The 17348-nt window shown below is 32.5% G+C and overlaps 1 protein-coding gene across 2 annotated transcripts; it reads right to left on the bottom strand.

Annotated features, from left to right (window-relative positions):
• Positions 1–627: 627 nt before the first annotated feature.
• LOC120141480 (myb family transcription factor IPN2-like) lies at positions 628–2678 on the bottom strand. Of its 2 annotated transcripts, none has more exons than XM_039156332.1 (6): positions 2353–2678; positions 2189–2265; positions 1927–1984; positions 1742–1805; positions 1592–1634; positions 628–1512 (listed from the first exon to the last, which is right to left on the bottom strand). In XM_039156332.1, exons 1-6 carry the CDS (start codon positions 2519–2521, stop codon positions 871–873), a joined length of 1053 nt encoding a protein of 350 aa, XP_039012263.1. In that variant the 5' UTR covers positions 2522–2678; the 3' UTR covers positions 628–870. The 2 variants fall into 2 exon arrangements, with proteins under 2 accessions (XP_039012263.1, XP_039012265.1); XM_039156334.1 differs by having other exon boundaries at positions 1742–1796; positions 2353–2677.
• Positions 2679–17348: the final 14670 nt, after the last annotated feature.

The raw sequence follows: 17348 nt of genomic DNA, 5'->3' as shown, positions 1-17348 counted from the left end.
GGATGTACATGGCTCCTTAGAAGAGCCATTGCACACCCATTATTTTGATAAAAATGTTCAATTTAGTTTAATTTCTTAGTAGGAATAGAAAAAAATAATAAAATTTGCATACCCAAATTTTTTAGAATATGATATTAAAATTTTGGATCCCTATTTTTTAATTTCTACATCCGCCACTAGTACCCATGGCTAGGTACAAAAACAGCAACACTAGAACCGATGTCAACAACATACACGAATATACACCCTTACCACAACTCTCCTCTTACTTTCCACTCCATCGACATGGAAAGATAACGAAAACTCTACTTAACACAACCCCGCCGTAACATAGACTATCATCAAACGCGAGCATTGGAACAATGACCTTGCTAAATAGATAAGAAAAGACTCTAGACTATAAATGAAGACATGATCTAGCAGACTATCATGTACCTAATTGAATAAAAAACTTGGGTATCAAACTAAACCTTAAAGTCAAAAAATCCAATAACTGATTGTATATAAAAATTTAAATACGAAATTAAACATTAAAACTAGATTTAGATATCAATATATGTATTCCTATACAAAATTACATTACAAATGAATCATAAGGATATAAAGATGATACGAAGGTGAAAAATATATAAAATTACTAATATCATATAATTCGGATGATGGGGAAGTACAAATTGATGTATCAAACTCATAACGATTAATTTATGTAAGAAATTAAGATTGGCATGCATGGCGCATGCATTATCATATACCTCAGGCAAAATCCTATTGTAGTTAACTAATACCCTAATCATATATCAGACTCAGAGGGAGTATAATTAATTAACCTTTAAGTCTAATAATAAATCAAATATATATGTTAGCCATTGATCACGCAAATGGTGAATTTCTCCCTTGTGCAACACTAGCACTATTTATCATAGGGTTCATCCTCTCTGCCTGAAGTGATGCCCTCCTTGGAGATGGCCTTTCCAGCTTAGCCGATGCTTCGAACTTCTTTTCACCGATGCCGTCGTCAGACAGCACCGGCTTTGCATCATAAATCTCCGATATACTGTCTAGCTCGGTATTCGGGGGTGCGAGTTGAATCTGGTCGGTTTTGAAAGGATCGTCTTGAGGTCCTAGACATGTCGGAGCCGTTCCCAAGTCTTGCAGTCGGAGCTCATCGGACCAAATCAAAGGACTCTTCCCGCTACCACTATAAGGGCTCGACCGCTTCTTTTCGAGGCAAGTGTTATCATTATTCGAAATGAAGCCATCAAGCAACGGTCTATCTATGTTGTGTTGGAGTTCAAGTTGGTCACCCCCATAAATGTTGAGGTCTTGGAACGATGGAAAATTAAGGGGACCTAAATCTTTCATCGTTCCGAGATCGGAAACACCCTGATTTCCCATTCCTTTGTAGCCTCCGGAAGCCATGTTTTCTCCGGCTAGTGTTTGACAAGCTTTTTCCAGTATGGACTGCATATACTTGCCTTGAGCTTCGATCCTCAATTGAAGGTGTCTTTGAACCTGGCACGAATAAATAAGATTTATCCCCCGAAAAATATCCATAAGATTTCTTTATTTTGAGTATTATATATGCGCATACCTCCAATTGCTCATGAAGTCTTCTCTGCACTTCCATTTGCATCCTAATTAATCGCATCAACCATGTATGTTAGAATTAGACATAAGTTCCACAAGAAAATCTGAAAGATTTTTTTTAAAGAAAAAAAGGACAAAATGAGTAAATACATACTCGTTCATGCTACGAGCCATCATGCCGGAGGAAGATGCAGTATTTCTTTGAAGATCTAACGCCCCCGGCAAGAAAGAGGGAAAAAGAAAAACATTTAGCCACAAGCATGCATATATATATATGGTGGTGTAATTGTTGTGTTGATAAAGAAAACCCTAGAAAGAAGAGTCCACCTCATCTCTTACCATCTTTAATAGAGTGATCATTTAGTTCCTTGTGAGGTTGCTTTCCGAGTCTGAATTTCTAATCCAGCAAGAAGAATTAAAATCATTGTAATCAAAAGAAGCAAAGAAAAAAGAGGAAAAGAGAAATAAAATAACACACAAAAAAGAAAAGAAAAGGGAAATCCAAGACAACCCTACATGGAGAAGCTTGTCACAAAAGGTCTGGAACAAGGGGAAAAAAAAGCTAAAGCAAAGCATAAGATAATCGGTGTTGTATTCAAACCTGGAGATGGCTCTTGAGGTGGTAAAGCGTAAGACCCTTCACACCCATAACTCTCATGATTGTTTTGGGAGTCGCCTCTGTTCAATTTTAACACAATATATTGATACAAATATGGAAGTAATGAAATTGAAGAGAAAGAAGAAACGGGTTAGTAGATAAAGTACTGTCGGGGCCTCCGAGCTGAGTAACGGCATCGACGAAGCGTTCGTGAAGTTCGACGGTCCAACGCAGGCGAGGCTTGGGGTCGGTGGTGAGAACGAGACCGGAGTCGCCTTGAACAGACATTGGTCTATCATGGGAATTCATAGTTGAAGGCTTCTTTGGTTGGAACATTCTCTCACGAGCGGCTGTGAGAATAGGATGAGATTCAAGAACAAATGCGATATGCAAATAGGGAAGAATAGGGTGCGTTCTTTTGACGAAGATAAGCGAGAGAGGGTTGCTTTGGGTTCGTTCGTTGGCTCTCAACTACAATAAAAAAGGGAATCAAACCACAGATCTCCCCTTCATATAAAAAGAAAAGTTGTATATATCTATATCATACCCAAAAAAAATACAGGAAAATATTAAAGTGCACCTTGTTCTAACATGCACCCACTCCTCCAAAAGATACCCTAAATATGGTGTCATCAGCATACTTACAATACCCAATTTATACGTCACTTGAACACTTTCCTCACTGGCATACCGATAGATATACATACCCCAACTTAAGTGATGAGTAGTAAAGTTTTAACAGAGAGTAAAATACGATTATAATGTACGTTACAGATGTAGGTGAACTTATAAAATTTTATAAGGCACGAAAATATATTATCAATAAAAAAATATAAATTTAATTTTTTTAGAGAATACCTCTACCCATTTTCTACGATCCATCCCTAATGTATAGACCTTATATCTTTCTACTATACCACTACCACGTGAAGTATGCACTCATCATGGCAACTCATACGTAAACATGGACATAATCTTTTACCCCTTATTCCATCAACCCATTAATCATATGTGAAGTGAAATCTAGATATCCATATATTTGTATACATGGGCCATTTTGTTGGCTTTTGTAGTACAATTTCCCTTTTTAGGTTATAATGGAGTTTTAAATCTTGAGGGCTATTGTGCTATGATGGCTTGGGAAATAAAGACATACATGATATCCTTTATGGCATTACCAATAAAAAGGCTGTCATCATTCTTGATAGCAAAATCTAATGATTAATTAACTGATTCTTAACCAAATTACTATCTAATCAAAGATATAACTGAATTTATTTACAATTTATTTTTTTCTTTTCCCCTTTTACTTTCGCTTACAGTTTGATAAATATTTATTATTTGATATGCAATGTTAATTTTCAGTTATTTTTTTAAATATTATGCGTAACTAAATGTATTAGTGTTAAAGTTTTTTTAATGGTAACTAGATATTATTAATAAAAAATAATAGAATAAATAAAAATTACAACGTATTTAAAGAGAAAATTAGAAACAATAATCACCAAAAACTCATACATAAAATAAAAATATAAACCCAAAGATACGGAAAAAACTTTCCGTTGACAATGTCGTTCATCATCAAAAGAACCCAGTAACCTACATAAAACTCTTGGTCTCTATCGAACGAGAAACTTTATGAAATGAGTGGTGAGTGAATCAAACAATTTGAAAGACTACTTCACTACGTAATTATAATTATATCAACAATTTTTTATCAAATAGAGAATCTGATAATACGTGACCGTCGACAAATTAATCATAAGACAAATGACGTGAGGATCTTTTTGTGACCAACACGACCACAAAAGTATGCGGAAAACTTACCAAAAGACATAAGGAACGTACCACAAGAGCATAAAAAAAAGTATCATAAGAGCAGAGAAAAGTGTGTCACAAGAACAAATATTATTATTTAAAATTGAAAAAACTCAAGGAAAAAAACAAAGGACATAATGTGTAAAAAGAAAGAAAAAAAAATATTAATCGACATTCGACAATCAATATTAAAATTGGTGTCGCCACCGACTAAATAAAAATCAAATTAAAAGAAAAAGATGATTTTGAAATATCGAGAGTAGATTTAGATTATAAAAAATATATAGAAAACCTAATTCAAAATATACTTATTAGCGTTAAACTTTTATTTACATGTTTAAGTTTATATAATTTTAATATATTTATGATTCGTGTTATTTTTTGTGTGACATACACCTTATTCTGAGGATTATTTTGTTTCATTTATTGTTTTTGTCATTTAATTAGTAAATTAAGGAAGAAAAATAGAAGGAATCCAATGACTTTTGGGAGTGTAGTGGGCGTGGGCGTGGGCGTGGTCGTGGGCGGAGGGAGATAGGGATGTACTTAGGCAGGGCGTGTGGAGGATTGTCATCCCTAAAATTTAAAATTATCATATATTTTTTTAAAAAAATTATATATTTTTTATTCAAAATATATTTTCACCCCCTAAAATTTTATAAGTTCAAATTCACCTTCTTAAAATTTTATAAATTCACATTCGTATTTTTTTAACATAAAATCATGCATTCGTTCTTGGATGGAGCCATGTACAAGCTTGAGGTGTCGGTTAACATTCTAGATTTTTTTTTATAAATTTTATTTAAAAATATTAAAAATAATTAATTCTACTTCAAAAGAAATTAGTGACACCATATTAAAATAATTGAAACTCTTATAAATTTTACACAAAAATGTTGATACTTTATTTTAAAATTTATGATTATGTCAATAATAATGAGTAATGTATAATAGGACTTGTACATCAATGCATAAAGAATGAAGCTTTAAGTGACAGCAAGTAGTTGGGCACCCCTAAAGTTTAATGGATGGGCCTCCCTCTCTTATCACTTTTGTGGAACTGAAGATTGCCCATCCGTCCCATGCATTTCTAATCCGAATAAAACAAAAGTACACTCCCATTAAATTGACGTTAAATGATTATAAATTCTCTCTTTAAATTTTATATTTTAAATATTAAATTAAAAATTATATAATAAAAAATATTAAACCATAAATAAGACATAGGACCCAATTAACATTTTATATGTTGAATAATTTTTTAATGTATATATATATATATATATATATATATATATATGGTTAAGATCCACTTACACCCATAGTTTTACATCTTATTAAGACCATTGAATTGAGGGAAATAAAGGGCTAAGAACAATTCTTTGTTTTTTTTACGGTGAATATCTTATTTTCTACTGTGAATATCAACTTTTGATTTCTCACATCCAAACTTTAAATAAACGGTTAACTTCTTAAACTTGATTTTTTATCAACAAAATCAGTCTAATAAAAAAAATCACTTAATATACATTAAATTCTTTGCGACTTAACCTAACAATCATTGATGCATGCATGCATGGATCTATATATATCGTTTACCCAACTCCTTGTGGGAATAAATGCTTTCTTCTTTCGCAATCAAACAAAGATTCTTAAGCTGATATAAATTCTACATCTTCAATGTACTTATACCAATCTTGTATCTATTAGAGCTACTATGTTCTCAAATTATTTTTTTCTTCTTTTCAGATTTAGGCCTCATTTATGCCATTTTCAACGATCAAACCCTCAAGAATTTAATTGGTTCTGCAATAAGTGTAGTTTTTGGGGGAGAAAGAAAGATCCAAACCTTCTCTTTTGTTATGCCTTTAAATTAAGTGTTCAAATATTTAAATCAATCTACTTTTAGCAGAAGTATATTTATACGGTGCAGTAAGGAAGCAAAGTTAGAGCTGAACTTTTAGTTAATTGAATATTATTATTATTACTATTAGGGTTTCAAAAGGTGGCTTAGTATTACGGCCATGTTTGCTTGAATTTCAAGCATCTTTATTGTGCTTGCAGAATTTATTCTTCGAAATGAATATATTCCCTTTGCAACCCATTCTTTTCTCTTTTAAGTTGCGAACCAGGCCCCACCCTTCCTTTTTCTTTCTTTCTTTCTTTCTATTCTCTCTCACACTGCCGTACGTTCATCTAGAATTTGGACCCTAAACGCAGCCGTTTCTTATCATCGTTACCCGTTACGTCTTCTGATTGTTTGCTATTTGTTTGGCTTTGTATTCATTCATTTTCTGTATATTTGGAACACATATAAGAATAAAATGGGATGACTTGTGAGTACTTTAATCAAATAGTCAACAGTATTTTATATCCATACGTTTCGATTGGTTTCATTTAGGGTATTCAAAAATATCCGATTTGGTTGATTTGATCTGTCGACCCAATTAAAAAATATCGGATATTTATATTGAAAATACTAGATTTTTCGGGTCGGTTACCCGACCGGTTAATTTTTTTTGGGTTTCCGGATTGGGCTAGGGTTTCAAAATATTACTTAACAAGGTACCTGCTGGCCCGTACCCGGTTTATATATATATATATATATATATATATATATTATTTTATTTTTATTTTATATTATATTAATTTTTTATTTATAATTTTCAAATTATTTCACTCTAACATTCTAAACTCTTAATTTCTTAAATTTTGCCGCAATAACTTTCTAGATTATTTTTAAAAATATTCATTTTAACTTTAAAACACATGAAATTTAATTATATTTTATTTTTTAATAAATTTTCTTTTAATTATGTAATTTGAATTTTTTAAACTTTATGCATGAATTATATATTTTAGACTTTTAAATTTTAAATTTTAGAATATATATATATATATATTGAAAAATAATATAATTTTAAAAAATAAAAAATTACGAATCAGGTATTTATAACTCGGTCAAAACTCGGTAAAAGCTTGACTCGGGTTGAATCGACTCGAGACCTTGACGAGTTGAGTTGAGCAAAGTCCAATTTGACTCAATAAGTTCGCGAGCAACTCGTTAATTTTTTATAACTTTTTAGTAGTTATCTTAAAAAATATTTCATTCAAAAAAATTGCTAATTTACTAATAGATAATAAAAGATGATAATTTACTAATCTATTAATTTTATAATAAATAATTAAAAATACTAAAATATTAATTAATAATTATTATTTTACTACATCCAAAATCAAACCTTAATTATTATTTTAATGTATTTATGGATTGTTATTTTGTTGTTTAGACTTTCAATTTGCTTTATACAATTTTTTTATAATTTTTTAGTTAAATTTATTAATTTATGTTTATATTAAGTTATATATAGTATTAGTAGATTTTACTTATAGTTAAAAAAATAAAATAAGAAATTCAGCGAGCTTAACGAGCAATGAGTCGAGAACCAAAATTTCTTAATGAGCACAAATAGAGTAAAATTTTAACGAGCTTAATGAGAAACGATTTGAGCAGCAAATTTTCTTAACGAGTATGAGTCGAGCAAAATTTTAATGAGTTAACGAGCAACGAGTCGAGTCGAGTAACAAAATTTTTTAACGAGCACGACTCAACTCGCTATCTACTCGCTCGATAATCACCTTTAATCCCAATAGGAGAAAAGATTGGGCTTGGTTTGAGCCCAATAGTAATTAAAAAGAGTATTTATTTATGCTTCCAACTTTTTCATATTTGTAATTTAAGCCTCAGCTTTTACTGACTTCCCAAAATAATATAATTTCACATCCTAACTTCAATTTCAACACTCAAACATTAATTTCTAGCATAGTACATCAACTATTGAATAATTACACAATAATCCATAACTTTTCCAAAATTGGCAATTTGGTCCCCCAACTTTTCAAAAATTATAGAATGGTCCCTAAATTTTTATAAGGCTTGAAGAATGCTTCCTACATCATTTCAAGCCCCTATATAATTTTTCCATAATTTTTATCATTCTCTATAGTCAAGGCCAAATGATTTGTATGTTCAAGATTAGGGTTTTCATGATTTTACTCGATTTTGATTCGATTCAAGCATGAAATCAACTTCGATTCAACCTTATAAAATCTCTGCAATCAAACCCCTAACTTTATTTCATCAAAACACATATTTCTTCCAAGATTAGGGTTAGACCGAAACTTCATATATTCATATAATCATATACAAGTGGTTTTAATCATCAATCATGTTTGGAAATGATTCTACAACCTCAATAACATCAAAATCCAACATCAATTATAGAAACCCTAATATGCACATAAACCCTAGAATTTGGAATCTTTGAACACAAGCAAGATTAGCATGTAATAATGGTACCAAATGATAGCGTTTTTCGAATAGAACAATTTTCTATTTCACATCTTAATCCAAAAACTAAAGGAAATTGCTCAAAAAAAAGAAAAATAAAGTTTCTCTCACCTCCAAGTAGGGTACATGGCCATGGGAGCTGAAAACACCAAGCTTTCATGAATTTTTTTTACTTCATTTCATGTTAATTTGGCCTTAATTTAAACTTAAATGAATAAAATATTCGTTTAACGAGAAATGTCCTTTTTACCCTTAATGAAACTTGATATTTACCTTAGTACCAAGCCACATAACCCTTATCATATTTCCAAAGTCAAATATAAACAAATTATTTTCCCTTTACAACTTTGCTCATGCCATTTTCCAAAAATTTCAATCTTACCATTTTTCATCAAATGGTCCATATTGAACATGGAGATAGATTCTCAAATCCAATGATCCATATTATTTTCCATCATTTTAAAATATGGAAATAATATTTCTAATCTTAATTTATCATCCTTCAAATTTTCTCAAAATTTCTATTCGATCTGATTTATCGAATTTTTACCAGATTTTAACACTTTCTAGTTTTTAACACAATTTCCAGATCAAGAATCTTGTTTCAATAAAACCCCACTCTCAAGAGTAAACTATCCATTTATGGAATAAAAATTCTTTTTTGGAAAATTACCACTTAGTTCTTAAACTTTTCCCAATTTTCTACTTTGGCCTCCAAACTTTCAAAATTTATATTTTGGTCACCATCCAAAATTTTGGGGTATTACATAATTGGGGTTTAAATTATGGATTTCAAATGGGAGTATCGATATTGTCCCTGCGGTATCAAAACTTAGGGTAATATCGATATTGAGGCCCTATTTTTTGCAATAAAATGCATTTTTGGTACCAATACTCATATGGGTATTGATACTTGACCCTAGGGTATCGATAATACAGCTAGAGATTGATACTACCACTCTTTGTGTCAGATTTGACCCAGTTAAGGTTCGTAAGAGCTATGAATGGTCTGTAAGGACAAGACTTAGTCCGTGAGGGACCCAGTGACACTCGTAGGAGTGGGTTAACACCAGTGTAACCATATTAGACGTCATACATCCAAGTATCTTCAGTGAGCACATAACATATATTTATGGATAGAAGAATAGTGCACAGGGTGTATCGACGAGAGGTATGACCAAGTAATTAGATTATGAGACAATATTGTTGTATACTGCAAGAATGACCGAGAGTGTTAGACGTACAACCACTCCTTTAATTCGAGGGCGAATTTAAGGGGAAGCGTAGTAATAACGAATAGAGGATCACTACCCAAAAATGAACCTGAGTAATATATCGGACCAAACCGAACCACAACCAATAAATAGTAACCACAATATATGTCGTAAAGTCTCAAAGCACATAGAGATTTCCCCAGATTAGAACATATTACCAGTAGTAACAGATTAATTAACCCTCACTTAATGTTCTAAATAAGAGAATGAGCGAGATAACAGCTAGAAACAGAACCAATAACAGTAGCAGTTAGAAATAGAAACAATAATAGCTAGAAACAGTAATAACTAGAAATAATAACAACTTGGATGTAATAAACTAGCCTTTATGTGACACTCAGGAAACAACCAGGACACCCGAGTTACTTTAACAGTAGGGAGATTGTCTTGTTTATCAGTATGTCCATGTATATACCAGTCAGTGCCATGACACTTCTTTTGTCAGCTGGCACAAATGCCCCAAAACTTGATGGAGTAAGTTGGTAGGGTGTACGTTTCCGATGCAGCTCTAGATCTCACCCTATATACCTAAAGGGTCGGGTGTACGTTTTCGTTACAGTTATGGATCAGAGGGTATTCTGGTATGCTAGAGGGGTGCGCGAGCTCTGAGATGCAGAACCCTTAACTACACCATGATGTCAACCACATCTTGGGTGTTTCATAGTAGTATCATCATTTCATCCAAATAATGCATAGTAGTATCAGTATTGCATTCAGATAATAAACATAAGCATTAGTGTCACATTTAGACAAAGTGCACCAGATACAAGCATTAGAGTTAAAGACCCTTTAACGGTGTACTCGTGGCTAAACCCTTAATAGAGGATTTAGGGAAACACGAGACCCCTACTTCAAAGATATGATAGCTAAGCCTTAAGTAGGTAGCATTTGATCTAGATCATGCATGTACCTACTGCTTAATACCATGTCTTCAGCATGCTTGTGTTTATGAAATTCTTATGCTGCTCTAGATTAGTGATTATACTACAGGGCTTCGTAAGCTTAGCCTTTGGATGTTTTTCGTTTTGCATGTCAGTAGCTTGAGTAGTTCGTGGAGCACCGTCGCTGGAGGCCTTCAAACATCTCCTTCAGAGTAATGTACTATAGCTTAGTGGGAATATGTATTCATAGAACCTTACTTATGTATTCAGTTTATTAAACTCAAAGTTTGTATTATTTTGATTTTAAATTATGTGTCACGGAGCTTCGGTTTTGTAAAATGTTTTATAACAGTTATATATGTTTTATTATGATATCATTCAGCATGTTTGAAAAGAAAATGAACATGTTTTGAAAATCAGGGGTTGCTTCGATAACCCAATGTGGCACTTTAGACCCAACCGGGTTTAGAGTGTTACACCTTAGGTGATCAGTTGGGGAGCGTTGTCGTCGTCGTCTTAGATTACCTTTAGAGGGTATGTACTGTCGTATAGACCCTTGTGTATTCAATTGTAACTCTATTTTGTTTTAAACTCAGTATTACTTTATTTTGGATATTTTGGGAGCTCCCCAGTATTGTAAATGTTATTATAATGTTTGATTTTATTTCCTATGCATGAACTATTATCAATTGTTTTATAAATCAGTTTTTAAAAGAAATTTTTTTATAGCCATTTCGGTGGCCCTTATGACATCGTAATCCATGGATCTTCGGGTCAGATTGGAATAGGGTGTTACACTGTGACTCAAAAATACGGGTGCCCTACTTATGGGTACCCAAATGTAATGGGAAAGGACACGGGCCAGCATTTATATCTTTTTTATATCTAACACCCGTATACTTTCATCTACTTGTTTCGGTTGAGTTTTTTTTATATCTTTTTATCGTCCCTAGTAATTTGATCCCATTTTTGACTTCTTCATGTTGATTTTGAGAATTTAATCCGTGATTATTTTGATAAAATTGATATCATTTTAAGTTTTTCAATACATTGGATAAAAAAATTTAAACTCCTTTTATATTTATTTTGGAAAAAAGTTAAATTTTTTAATAAATAAAAGATAATTATTAACTTTGATATAATATCTTTTTAATTATATTCATTATTTTAAATATATAAATAAATAAAATATAATTAATAACTTTGATATAATATCTTTTTAATTATATTCATTATTTTAAATATATAATACTTATTTTTACATAATAAATATCATTTTAAAAATAGATTACCGTAGAAGATAAACGCTAAAATAAACATGAAAAATAAAATAAAAATAAATCTATATATTTTCATATCAATAAATTATAATTATTTACATATATAATAAGTAAATTTGAATTTTATTGTGTTAATCATAATTCATGAAAACCAAAAAAAAATGTAAATAATTATATTAAATTAAAACCTAACTATAATAATATTGATATATATCCATAAAATAAGGCAAATTCCACACTTACTGGATAAGTTGAGATGTAGGTATTTGTTAGATGTATGCCTTTGGAATATAATATCGCTTGAAATGATTTTCTTCAAAACCTACATCGGTATCCACATAATTTCTTTTTTTTTTTTTTAAATGTTTTGATGCCTTTGTTTTTATTTTCCTGAAAAAATTCATGTCATGCATTCTTTGTTTCATTACGTCTTGCTGTCTAGCGTCAAATTTCTTAGTAACTTCAAATAAAGATAACATCTGTAAGATGACCATAGAGATGCTATGAACGGCCACATTTTTTAAAAAAAATTAAGTGATTATATAATTTATCATTTTATATTTTTATTGATGATTTAAGTTGATGTATTTAAAAAAATTATAATTTATTTTATATTTATAATATATATTTTTAACTTAACGAATAAAAATATGTGATATCCCTTGTTAACTTTAGATGCTTAAAGATTTTTTCTCTAAAAGTAGTTAGGTGTTTAATATTTTTTCCATTACTATTTTAAATGCCTCGTCGTAACGATAATTAACAAAATCGTTGTCTAATATGTGTCGCGTTGGTGGTCAGAGATAACTTGTGACTGTTGGAAACCGGATTTGAAATTTGAGATTTTGGAGTTAGAGTTTTTTGTGATTTTAAAGAAATTTGAGTTTTTATAACTATTAAAAATACTTTTTATTTTTTTAAGAAAATAAAATTTTAAAAATATATAAACACGACATGTTTCAAATAATAATCGTTTTTAATGGTCATTATAACATAAACACTCAAAAAATAATGTATGAAATGTTAGACATCTATCCCTTAGGCACTTAAAATTAATATATATATATATATATATATATATATAGTTTGAATATTTAATTTTATATTAAACTTATTTTTTTAAAATTATATCTTTAACATAAAATTATATATTTTTTAATTAATCTAGCGTAGATGTAAAATAATATATGTTCAAAGATAATTCTCAATCAATTGAAATTGAATGTTCATACCCTTGACATTGCTGGTGCTCAAACTCGGGACATAACCTCAAGGAATAACAATAATAATACAATTTGTAATTAATTAATTAGGCTTAAATGCATCATTGTCCCCCTAAAGTATACAATTAGTATCATATTATCCCTAAAGTATTTTTCGGGACATATTGCCCCTTAAGTTTAAATTGTTACCTCGTTTGTCCCAAATCACTAAGTCCTTAAAATAACACAAGTGCAAATTACATATTTAGTCACTATATTATTCTTGCAGTTCTATTTTAGTCACCTAACTATTTTTTCAAAATCATCACTAAACTTAAGTTTCTATTCTATTTTGGTCACTTGATTCAGTTAGACTTATTTTTAAAATTTGTAATATATAAGAGTTCATTTATATCATATATTTTTGACTGGATACATAAATTTAATTTATAATAATAAACAATATTATAATATAAATAGTAAATAACATATTAAATTATTTGTACTTGAATTATTAATAAAAAATATTAAATGTTAAATTAAAATATCAAAATAATTGAAGTAACAAAAATATGAAGTTGTTTTGTAAAATTTAGATATAATATTTTGAATGTAAAAAGTAAATCTTTGGATCTGCTTGCAACTCCAGGAGCTTACATCCAAACATCATTTCCAAGTCCTCACCACGATTTATATTCGAATTTGCATCCATTCCCTCTCTTTTGTTCGTGAACAACCCTCTCTTGCTTGTCATTAAGAGTCAAGATCCTTATTGATGATAACCCGAGATACGCTCTTGTGTATGCTCAAGTTGAAATCAGAGTTCTGCTTTTGATTACGAGAATTCATATCCTTGGTGTAAAACATAATCAATGGAGTTACACCCATCTGTAAAGTCAAGAGATAGGCAAAGAGAGGCCACCGAAAATGGAAAAATGAGGGAGGCACAATGCACAGGCTTCAGCAAAAGGGGGCACCGAATTCGGTGCCCTAATTTTTTAATTAAATTGTAATAGGGTTAATTATACATTTAGCCAATGCATACTTTAGGGTATTTATAAGATTAGTCCTTAAGCTTTAACTATAAATACCATAGCACATTTAGCTTCAAAATCATCCCAAAATCTTCCAGTTCTCTCTCAAGTGTGTTTTGCAAACACCTGTAATTTTTTCTCTTTAGGAAAAGATCTGCAGTAGTCCGGAGACGTAAGCACAATTGGTTGAACTCCGTTATCAATTTTTCGGGTATTATTTTTCCGCTTTTATTTCGTATTCTCACTAATCTGGCTATAGGGAAATTACTTGTTACTCGTTTATTTCCCAACAACTGGTATCAAAGCTTTTTGGATTGTGAATTTTGTCAATTTTTTGCGAGGTTACTATTCATTACTATTCATGTGAATAGTAAATTTCGTGAATAGTAAAATTTTGTCGGCGATACGAATTTGTCGATGGAGGTGTTATAATACACGGTGGATCAAACAAATTGTCAGAAACGATCCGAAGAAGCCAGATTCAAGTGGGAGCGATGGCTGCAGACGAAGGGAATGTGAAAATTGAAAAGTTCGATGATGCGGAATTTGGCATTTAGAAGATGCAGATCGAAGATTTTCTGTACCAGAAAAATCTATATCAACCCCTCTCAGGAAAGCAACCAGAGGGCATGAAGAATGAAGACTGGGCTCTTCTCGACCGACAAGCCCTCGGAGTTATCCGACTGACGTTGTCCCGAAATGTTGCTTTCAACATAGCAAAGGAAAAGACCACGGCGAGTCTCATGGCGGCTCTCTCCAGTATGTATGAGAAGCCATTGGCCTAAAACAAAGTTCATTTGATGAGGCGATTATTCAATTTGCAGATGACGGAAGGGGCATCAGTGGCTCAACACCTGAATGAACTCAACACAATCACAAACCAGTTGAGTTTCGTGGAAATTGAATTCAATGATGAAGTTCGAGCTTTAATTCTCTTATCATCTCTACCAGACAGTTGGTATGTTACTGTTACAGCAGTTAGCAGCTCGTCAGGAAATAGTAAATTAAAATTCGACGATGCTCGGGATCTGGTACTGAGCGAAGAAATTCGATGGAGAGAATCGGGTGAAGCATCAACCTCCTCAGCCTTGCACACGGAGTCCAGAGGGAGAACTTCAGAAAGAAATTCAAATCGTAGCAGATCCAAATCCAGAACGGGAAAATCAAGAACAGGAAAGAAAGATTTTACCTGTTATAATTGTGGTAAGAAGGGTCACTTTAAAAGAGACTGTCGAGCACTGAAGAAATATACCGACGCACAGGGATCTGTCAACATGACAGAGGAGACAGGTGATGTAATGATTCTAAGCGTCAACAGTCTGATTGAATCATGGATCTTGGATTCAGGGGTATCTTTCCACTCCACCCCATGCCAAGAAATCATGGAGAACTATGTCAGTGGTGATTTTGGGAAGGTTCATCTAGCTAATGATGAAACTTTGAAGATCGTCGGAAAAGGAGACATCCGACTAAAGCTGCCAAACCAGACCACCTGGAAGCTGACAGGAATGAGACATATTCCTGGCCTCAAAAGAAATCTAATTTCTATAGGACAGCTTGATGGAGAAGGTTATAGTACAACCTTTTCAGGCTGTGAATGGAAGATTACCATAGGAGCACTCGTCATTGCTCGTGGTAAGAAGACTGGTACTCTCTATGTAACTTCAAATTTAGAGAATATCATTGCAGCCGCAGACGTTGATGGAAAATCAAACCTATGGCACCAAAGGCTTGGTTATATGAGCGAGAAAGGGATGAAGACACTTTTATCAAAAGGGAAGCTGCCGGATCTAAAGAATGTAGATGTTGGACTATGCGAGGATTGCATCTTTGGCAAACAAAAGAAAGTCAGCTTTGCAAAGAATGGTAAGACACCCAAGGCTGAAAAGTTAGACTTGGTCCATACTGATGTATGGGGACCATATCCAGTTCCATCTCTTGTAGGCTCATTATATTATATCACCTTCATCGATGATTCTACAAGGAAGGTGTGGGTTTATTTTCTAAAGAAGAAATCAGAAGTCTTTAATACCTTCAGAAAATGGAAGACCATGGTGGAAAATGAGACTGGTTTGAAAGTCAAGCGGTTGAGGTCTGACAATGGAGGAGAATACAAAAATAGAAGATTCAGAGATTTTTGCGCAAACAATGGGATCAAGATGGAGACAACAGTTCTCATGACACCGCAACATAATGGCGTAGCAGAGCGCATGAACAAAACTCTGAATGAATGTGCCAGAAGCATGAGGATACATGCCGGATTGCCCAAATTTCTATGGGCTGAAGCTATCAACACTGCAGCTTACTTGATCAACCGTGGGCCCTCAGTTCCTTTGGATGACAGAATACCAGAGGAAGTTTGGAGCAAGAAAGAAATAAATCTTTCACACTTAAGAGTGTTTGGTTGTATTTCTTATGTACACATAGACTCTACTGAAAGAAGTAAACTTGATGCTAAGTCCAACAAATGTGCCTTTGTTGGTTATGGCGGTGATGAGTTCGGTTACCGATTTTAGGACTACGAAATCGAAAGATCATCAGAAGCAGAGATGTCATTTTCAATGAGAATGTGATATACAAAGATAGGTCAACCATAGAATCAAATAGCTCCAATACCGAAGCTGAAACAAAGGAATTTGCTGAGTTCGAGGAGATTTCTGGAAATGATGTTCAGATCAGTCCTGAAGCTGTTCAAGAAGAACCAGTCACACCAGAACTGAGACGCTCCTCCAGAATTCCTAAACCAACCTAACGGTATTCTCCTTCTTTGCACTACTTGTTGCTGACTGACAATGGTGAACCAGAGTGCTATGATGAAGCAATGCAAGTAGAGGATTCAGTTAAGTGGGAGTCTTCCATGAAAGATGAGTTGGACACGCTTATGTCAAATCAGACGTGGGAATTAGCTGAATTACCACCAGGCAAGAAAGCGCTCCACAACAAGTGGATTTACAGGATCAAAGAAGAGCACGATGGGAGGAAACACTACAAAGCAAGATTGGTTGTTAAAGGTTTTCAACAAAAGGAATGTATTGACTATAATGAAATTTTCTCTCCAGTTGTAAAACTGTCTACAATCAGACTGGTGTTGAAAATTGTAACTGTAGAAAATTTACATCTTGAGCAATTAGATGTAAAGACAGCTTTCCTTCATGGTGATTTGGAGGAAGAAATCTATATGAGGCAGCCAGAAGGCTTCATAGAGGCAGGAAACAAAAACCTGGTATGCAAGTTGAAGAAGAGCTTGTATGGTTTAAAACAAGCTCCTAGACAGTGGTACAAAAAGTTCGATAGCTTCATGGGTAGCAATGGTTTTACCAGAT

Source organism: Hibiscus syriacus, unplaced genomic scaffold, assembly GCF_006381635.1.
Source record: "Hibiscus syriacus cultivar Baekdansim isolate YM2019G1 unplaced genomic scaffold, ASM638163v2 tig00110809_pilon, whole genome shotgun sequence".
In the NCBI taxonomy this organism is placed as follows: domain Eukaryota; kingdom Viridiplantae; phylum Streptophyta; class Magnoliopsida; order Malvales; family Malvaceae; genus Hibiscus; species Hibiscus syriacus.
This window is presented reverse-complemented; position numbering and strand designations above follow the sequence as displayed.